Source organism: Rhineura floridana, chromosome 11, assembly GCF_030035675.1.
Source record: "Rhineura floridana isolate rRhiFlo1 chromosome 11, rRhiFlo1.hap2, whole genome shotgun sequence".
Lineage (NCBI taxonomy): Eukaryota > Metazoa > Chordata > Lepidosauria > Squamata > Rhineuridae > Rhineura > Rhineura floridana.
The window spans coordinates 12,801,386-12,810,624 of NC_084490.1; the positions used below are offsets into that span (position 1 = coordinate 12,801,386).

Here is a 9,239-nt window from a genome sequence, read left to right on the forward strand (position 1 = left end):
ATTTTTAAGAGTCTTTCATAATTTTAACGTTTGTTTTTGTAAACTGCTTTGAGCTTGTATTACAATCAAGTGGTATATATTTGTTGTTAAATATAAATAAATGTCCTGGGGATAGAGTAGTCATAGTGATTCTTAAGAGAGAAAGCCTTCTTGATAAGCCATGCAGATTAAAATAAAAGCCATCAAGCACACTGGGGGCCTGGGGAGATCCTATTTTCATACCACTTGACAAATAAGCTCTCTTAAACATAGTGGTTTTTAAAAAGCAGATATTTGGCTTTGTGCTGCACTCTGGAGACAATATCCCACTGAGGCTTCTTCCTATGGTATCATAATAGCAACCTTCTTCTTTGGGTGACATCTTCAGAGCTTGAGGGAATCTGAAGCTTAGAGCTGGGTAGATATGTCGGTGAAGCAGGTGAGCCTTCTATGTCTTGTTTCCTTTCAAAGATCTCCCTTTTTAAGTTGCTGTTCAGCTCCTCAGCTTTCTTCAAATGGTTTGAAAGACATGGATGCTTAGGCATGATTAAAGTAGTGATTTGGAAGGAGGGACTTTATGATTGTTATAATTTAATATTAATAAAACTGTACTAGGGGCTGTTGTATATAGATTTTAAAAAAGCCTGCACCCACAGACTTACAATCTAAATTAAAATATAACATAAAGGGGGAGGGGTCTTGTGGGGACAATACTGCATTTGAGGATAGAGCACTGGAGAATCCTTTGGCAACTGTCTCTTCAGTCATTTTGGAAGTCCTAAAATGACAATGATACCAAGTTCCTTCTCCCCCCGCTGATGAATTTCACCTAAAAGAACCTGGTCTCAGGGAGTGGTCTGAAGGTACATAAAGTAGTCACTTTGCTGAAGCTAAGCAGGTTTGACTCTGGTCAGGGCCTGCATGGAATGCCACCTTGAGTTGCATGATGGAAGGATAGAAAGGTGAGATATACATGTAATCAATCAATAATATGTGGTAGAAGAAATGCCAAAGGGTTCAACCTCCTGTGCCAGATCGAGAAATTTGTAACCATTCTTCGAACTGTCTAAAAGGGGCCCATCAAGGAGACACAGAACAGCCATTTGAGCAGTCATTGAAAGAAGCATTTGGAGGAGTTTAAAAAAATTAGGATGCCCTTTAGGATAAATGGAGGGAAAACCTTCCTAATTGCAAGAAAGGCGGGACTGTGAAAGTTTAACATCAAGAGAAAGAGGAATTTCCACCCAGATGAAGGCAGCTACTGTTTTAAGATATGGTCGGTGTTTTCCTGTATTCTGGACTTGGCATCCTTGCTGGTTTCATCTGCACTCTCTGCACATCAGCCACCTCCTTTTGGATTGCACAATATTTGGATTAATAGCTGAAGGATGGAGGATGCCCTAGGATATGGTGAAGGGCGTGACTTCCAAGAGCTTCATATAAACTGAGTTTTTTCAAAAAAAGATTTAAATGTGGTACATAAAGAGTTATTTCCTAATTCATTTAGAAAAGTGTGTGGGAGGGGAAAGCTAAGTTAGTGTGCTATTATTTGACACCTTTCACTCCTGTGTCTGGCTGGTGCAGTCAATGAACAACTACTGCCTTGAAACATTTCATCTGGAGATCTGTCTCTAAATCCAAGAAATGTAACAGCAATGACTATATTTCTCCTCTTCCTTTTCCTGTACAGTCAACTACTATATTCTATTTCCAGTGTTTAGAGTGCTGATGCTTATATAGCCAAAACGACACCGCCCATGCCCAAAATGGAGGTATCAGCAAGCTTGGTTTGCAGAAGTACAAAATGAGTTTTTAAAAAAGTATTTGAGATTGCCGGGGGGAATCTCCAAACACAGAGCAATCGAGCATGCTCAGGGGCTACAGAATGCTAACTGACTGTTGAGGGGAATGGAAAAGGGGAAAGGATGATGTAGAGTGGCTGGAATCCTGAACAACAGCACTCCACACTGCAATATGTTATTGCAGGTACCACTTGTTCTGTTTCTTGCGGGCAAACATCTGGGATCCAGACATCTGGAAATTCCAAAGGACTGAAACGGGAGGAGAATTTCAGATTGTGATGTCTGGTTATTTTCATTCTCCTAGCAGTAGGTGATTTAAAGAAAGCTGATCTCAGTTGTATTAAACCAGCCTTCCCAATCTGGTGACCCCTGGATGCTTTGGACCAGCCTTTCCCAACCTTTGGGTGCCCAGATGTTCCTATCAGCTCCAACCAGCAACATCTGGAGACCCAAAGGCTGGGAAAGGCTGCTTTGGACTACAACTCCCATCCACCCCAGCCTGCATGACCAATGGTCAGGGATGATGGGAGCTGTTCTCTAACAATATCTGGAGGGCCAAAGATTGGGAAAGGCTGATTGAAACTATAACAGGTGGTCCTTTGAGCATCTGCCTTTACCCTCCCGTCTGTTTTCCATCACTATTGCCCCACTTAATTCTTTCTCCAGTGAACTCTGTTCCTGGTGATGATAATGCCTTACATTGTGTGTTCTGCATACAGTTACATGAACAGTATAACAAATAAATGCCAGCAGACAGAATCACACAGCAGAGCACATAGATGTCTTATTTTCACATACATACAGTGTTAGCAGGACGTGCAAGGGCCAGAAGGGAACAGCCAGGCAGGGAAGGGATTATTTTCACTGTTCTGTTCCTTCATTGTTTCTCTGGTTTGCCCTGACTTCCATCCTACTCATCCTGAAATCTGATTCAACTAGGAGAATTTCTAAATATGAATTCTGGGTTCCAAGTATGTGAAATTGGCTATAGCTTTTACTTCCTTCCATTAATTTGCTTCATTTCCCCACTCTATGTTACTGATGAAACCCTGCATTGATTTTTTTCCCCTTGTGGCATGTTTTTGGCACACTCGTGCTGGCCTACAAATTGATAAAACACTACAAAAAAGAATTTTGCTCGCATCAAGATTGCTTTCCTGTGGTGTTTTATCCGTCTGCAGATGAACATATTAAAGATATCACCTATATGGAAACAGTTCCCCCAGTCCCACTTTTTATAAATACAGGTTTAGATATTTCCGCCTCTCATTTCTGCAAAACTCCCTGAATTTTAAAAAATGTTTTTAAATGTGTTTTGTTTAATATATTTTAAAGTCTGTTTTTATGGTGTTTTAAAGTGTTTCTATTACTTTTGTTTGCTGCCCTGGACTCGTACTGGGAGGAAGGGCAGGATATAAATCAAATAAATAAATAAATAAACTTCCACCCCATTCCTTGGAACAACATGCCTCTGACCCCAAAGCTCCTCCAGTTGTACGTCTGGCTGCTCAGCCAGTACAGCTGATTTTAAAATCCCACTTGTGTAACCTTCTACTGGGAACTACAGTTCCCAGGATTCCTGGGAGGGATGCCATACACTGTAAATATGTGCTAAATGCAGGTGTGTAGTCACCCAGGGTCACGGGGGGTCATAGACCCCTTACTTTTTTGGGAGCAGGATCCCAACCAGATCCCTATGTATGAGCCAGTCATCATGGAAAGGGAGCATGTTAGCCATTGAGAAGAATCCTTGCATGCTGATTGGAGGCAATCAGAGTGAAAGGAGGCAAGTCAGCCACTGAGAAGACTCTTCTCAGGAGCTAACACACAGCCTCCCTGAAGATTGGCTTTTAGGGATTTCTGCTGAACTGGAGTGTGGACTCAGAGAAAACACAAAGAGCAACGGAGATGAGGGAAAGGGGACATGGCTGTGAGACGACGTGGCTGTGACTATCATGAATGGGTCCTGTACTTCTGAATTTGCCACTACACTACTGGTTAAATGTGCTTTCAGTATATGGTGTGGATGCAGTGTCGTTATTGTCAGAGCCCTCTTCTGACTCCCCAACCCCCAATTCTAGATGTAAGCAGGGAAGATATTATTGGCCCTGATCTTGTGCCTTTTAACAACAGCTTGACATGCAGAAGTTAGACAGGTAAAACTTTTTTTGACCTGAGGTCCTTCCAGGTAGAAGCGTAATATTAAAAAAGCATCATTCAGATATTGTAGATGGGTTATTGTCAACAGGCTTTTCATTGTTGTTTTCTTGGATTTTCTATAGAAAGTAAATTCAGGTTCAATGGAGAAAAAAATGCAAATTGGCATTTTGATGCTGATGACATTATGTGGATGCTGCAAAAAGAAACAACCCCTTGCTAACATGAACACCATGGATCCCACAACAAACACCTCTCTGGAAGCGTCCTCGATTTTCAAGATGAACTAGAAGATAAAGCACATTGTGACGCACAGGGCTTCATACTAGATTTTAACTTTTTTTTTCCTAGGCAGATCAGTGGAGAATTCCAAATGCATTGATCCAACTAGGGAAATAAAACCCGATAATCTGGAACTCCAAAATCTGGGAAGAAATCTGTATGAAGAACATTTCTGAAGCCCCTAAGTGAAGGGGATGGGAATTGGGGGGAGGGGGGACTCCAACACAGCAGATTAGAAAATCGGCTTGGCCTACATAATAATAATAACAGAGAAATGTGATTTTATTACTTTTTTGGATTTTTGGAGAAAGGGTAAATTCAGATTAATTACTACAAATGTATGGTGTGTAGTTACTATTCTGTAATTTTATTGGTAAGTCGTTTATAGCCACAGACTGTTACAACAAGAGAACTATATACATTCATACAATATAAAATAATCATCCTAAATTAAGTTAATTTAAAATTTCAAATAAATTGATTTTAACGAGTATTCCCAGAATAAGAAGCTCTCAGTTTTTTTGCCGCTAGAGCAAAATTTGCAACAGAAATTATCATATGTGGCTGAATAGCAGATAATAAAGAAATCAAAATCTGGGACTTATTGTCGTTATTATTCATTGGGATCAGCGGTGCTAAAAAAATTTTCCGTGGGGAAGAAAATAGAGGACAATCGAGCATGTAGTGGATTAGGTCTTCTGGCACTCTGCATCCTGCTATGCATAACCTTTCAGCATGTGGGATACCTAGGTATCGACCGTACAGATAATTCGAAGGCATCACCTGGAAACATAATTCAGTATAGGCCCTTCTGAGGGGCGCACTTGTTAGAACATCTAAATAAGGAGGCCATATATGATTAGGTTTGATGTGAATAAACCATTTGGAAAAATGGGAGGTGGTGATCACTGCGATGTCTTGTTGTACGTCGCTATCATAGATTTGATTGGACAGGGCCTTTGGGTTGAGACTGGCAAGCAGAGAAGGGGTCAAAAGATACTGAATCCCCAGGGCATAAATTTTTTTAGCCCAACCCCCTTTTTCTAGCTGTACCTCCCAACAAAGTTTGACCAGTGAGGGTGAATTGGCCTCCGAGACTTTCTTCCATAAGCGTAAAAACGCTAGGTCGACTCTGGCCATTAGGGAGGGGGAGTTAAGTTCTATTCTCATAAAAGCCGCCGGGGTGCCTTTGGGTAAGCCTAGGATTTGTTTAAAGAAGGTGTTCTGAATTGGTTCTAGGGCTGTCCGAAGGGAAGGGCCCCAGATCTCACATCCGTACATGATTTTTGGAAGGATTTTTGACATGTAGAGTTTGGACATGTAGTTACTAAATTACTACAAGGTTTAGTAATCTTGGTATTGAATTGAAGCATTACTGGTTCGTTTTTCAGCATTCAGTTATGTTGATGCAGTTGAATTTGAGAAGTTCTGCCTGTGGCCTGGCAAAGATTCACTCATAAACAGAATTCACTATTTAAAGCGGTGGCCATAAAGCAATGGTGAAATAATCCAGAAGCATCCAGTAACCTGTTCTTCAAAATGATTCTTTGCTTCTACAGGAACGACAAATCGATCTCACCAACATCACCGGCCACAAAGTGACTGAGTTTGTCCTCCTGGGCTTCCCTTCTTTATCACCTGCATTGCGCTTGCTCCTGTGCTCCATTCTCTCAACTGGCTATGTCTTCACAATACTGGGGAACCTGTGCATCATCTGGGCAGTGCTCAGAGACACCCATTTGTCCCGCCTCCCCATGTACATCCTGCTGGGCAACTTCTCCGGGCTGGAGATGTGCTACGTCACCTCTACAGTACCTCGGATGCTCATTGATGTGGCCTCCCCGCCAGGGGTCATCTCTTTCCGTGACTGCTTCTTGCAGTTCTATTTCTTCTTCTCCATGGGGGCAACTGAGTGCTTTTGCCTCTCCAGCATGGCCTTAGACCGGTACTTGGCCATCTGCCACCCGCTTCGCTATCCAATGCTCATGTCCCCCCAATTTTGCTGCACCTTATCGGCTTGCTGCTGGGTCTCTGGTTTCTTGTGGTATCTCGTGCCCATCGTTCTCATTTCCCAGCTCCCATTTTGTGGCCCCAACATCCTGGATCACTTTATATGTGACCCAGGCCCTCTTCTAGCTGCTTCCTGCAGCCCAGCACCCCTCACACAGATCACCTGCTATGCCCTCAGTTCCCTCATCACTATTGCTACCTTCCTCTTCACTGTCACCTCCTATGGGACAGTTCTGCAGACGGTCCTAAAGCTCCCCTCTGCTGCAGGTCGTCACAAGGCGTTTTCCACGTGCACCTCCCACCTGGCCGTGGTCAGCTTGTTTTATGGCTCCGTCATGGTCACCTATGTCAACCCAGGATCTTCTGGTGGGAGTAATAAGGTGGTAACTGCCTTCTACTCCATGGTGACCCCTCTTCTCAACCCACTCATCTACAGCTTGCGAAACAAAGAGATGATAGCGGCACTAAAGAGGACATTGCTTCGAGGATGTTGAGGGTCTCCAGTGCAAATCTCAGTGGGTGATCATGGGCAAGTCGTTCTCCCCCTGCCTAACCTACCTCACAGGGTTCTTATGAGGTTCAAATGCTGCCTTGAGCTCCTTGAGAGAAGGTTGGAGTACAAATGTAACAGCACACAGACAGCTGGATGAGGGATTCTGAGGAGAAACACAGGGCCTGGTCTTTGCTACAGCTATTGTCAGCCAATATTAGTGGCTATCTGAACATAAACCACGTGCAGAGCTTTTTTGATTAAGCAGTTTCTAAATCTTCTAAATAAATTAATAAACAGTTTTTGGTGCTGGTTTTTAACAATTCTCTTTTAATTGTGTCTTAGTGATATTTCTGCTTTTCAGTGTACAAGAGTGTCATTGTGGATTTTAAATTCTTGATTTTGAATGTGTTACAATTGTTTTTGTGTTCTGCTGTCTCATGAAGACACTTATCCTAAACGTCAGGGAAGATGGTTGTAAATCTTTTAATAAACAAACAAAAAATTGTGTGTAGAGTATCTTTGCCATTTTTGTTCGATTTCTACCCTTCCTGTTCAAGCCCAAGAACAAACTGTATTTAGTTATTTACAGCACAATCCTGACCAAGGCCCCTATCTGCGCTACACATTTAAAGCAGTATCATTCCTCTTTAAATCGTCATGGCTTCCCCTAAAACATCATGGGAACTGTAGTTTGTTAAGGTTGCTGACTGTTGTTGGGAGACCCCTTTTCCCCTCAGGGCTACAATTCCCAGAGTTCCCTGGGAAGAGGGATTGACTGTTAAAGCACTCTGAAAATTGTAGCTCTATGGTGGAAATAGGGGTGTTTCCGAACAATGATCAGTCTTAACAAACTACAGTTTTCGGGATTACTTGGGGGGAGGAGTAATGACTGTTTGAAGTGGTATGATACTTGTTTAAATGTACAGTGCAGATGGGGCCCATGTCTACATAGCAGTAAGTCAAACTGAATTCAACAGAGCCTACTCCAAGGTAAGTGTGGTTAGGATTGCAATTTTAGTTATTTATTGGATATATATATAGTTAGTCATCCATCACTAAATATTCTTTGGGTAGCATGGAAACAAAATAATGCTAAAATAAAATATATTGTGTAAAATCAACAAGAATAAAACACAACAGATAAATCCACCATTCAACACAGACAGAATAAAACTCCTGGATATTAAAGATCTTCACCAGGTGCCAGAAAGATCCCAAATATCTGATATAATGAAGGGCAGGTAAGGAACTGATGATGATGATGGGTCCAGGCATGCCTCTCTGGGGAATGTATTTAATACTCAAGGTAGCATTACCACACAAGTCCTCTCCGTGGTAGACACCCACTTCACTTGGCAAGGCACCCAGAGCAGGTTGAGGTATGAAGCCTCCTTTGATAGCCGTTGAGGATGGCTGGGAATTATACTGACATAGCAAACTAACATGTCCGTGAGAAGGCTGGGCTAACACTCTTCTCCCTAACACGGTAGTTTTCTATGCAGAGGGAATTTTTATGTGTTTGTAATGGAGTAGGACCAGCTCAAGACATTTGCTCCTGGGACAAAGGACAAGGTGGGGTCCTTCTCCAATTCCATGTGCAGACGCCAATAGACTGGCAGTGGCCTCTTACTTCAACACTAGCAATGGGAAAGTAGCAGGCTAAATTAGGGGTGTGACCTCAGTCATCCACGTGCCACCACTACTCCCTGTCTTCTACAGCTGGCTCACTCTCAAATCATAGGGTAGTCCCTGTGGAGGAGCCTGTGCCCTGTTCTTCAACGGCGCCACCTAAGGACCAATCCTGTTCCACCAGACGCTAAAACGACCCAACCCTTTGCTCTGAAAAAGAGAAGCAGACAAATGCACTGGAATGTGCAAGCGTATATGTCAAGGTTTTAGTTACACTTGTGAGAATCACTGCTGTTTCTGGATCAAGTACTTGACTAACACTGGATTGTTCTGTGGTATGATTTCTGGCCTGTTTTGTTGTCTTCATTTTTAGTGAGGCAGAGTAAGAGTTGTCCTTTTTATACTTATTGCTGAATCCTCACTTTTAGGAATTTTGTTCTGTTGCAGGTGTGGGGAACATTTCGCCCTCCAGATGTTGCTGAACTTCCACTCCCATCATCCCTGGCCATGCAGCACAAGGGATTTTGACAGGTGGGCAGGACAAGAAACCTGTCAATCATGTCATGACACAATGATGTCATATGATGGAGAAGAGGGTTGTCCTGCCCACCTGTCAACGTTGGCCCACTGGGGTGGAGCTAAGAAGTTCCCCACACCAATATTATATCATGTAATCTTGGTGAGCTCCCCATAAAACTATCTTGTTGGGTAGAAAATATGAATGCCATAAATAATAGCAACAACAGCAACCCTAAGGCCCCGCAGAAAAGGAGATGGACGCACAGCACACTCAACTCTCAGTAGCCACCTTTGATGAGAAAATAACATCCCATTGTTCAGCTTTTTATTTTTACTGTTTAAACAATCAAAGAAAAGCCATGCCTACT

The 9,239-nt window shown here is 42.6% G+C and overlaps 1 protein-coding gene across 1 annotated transcript; it reads left to right on the top strand.

Moving 5' to 3' along the window:
• The first annotated feature begins 403 nt into the window (after positions 1–403).
• On the top strand, positions 404–6,724 carry LOC133367423 (olfactory receptor 11H6-like). Its single transcript, XM_061591527.1, has 2 exons — positions 404–418; positions 5,780–6,724. Exons 1-2 carry the CDS (start codon positions 404–406, stop codon positions 6,722–6,724), a joined length of 960 nt encoding a protein of 319 aa, XP_061447511.1.
• Positions 6,725–9,239: the final 2,515 nt, after the last annotated feature.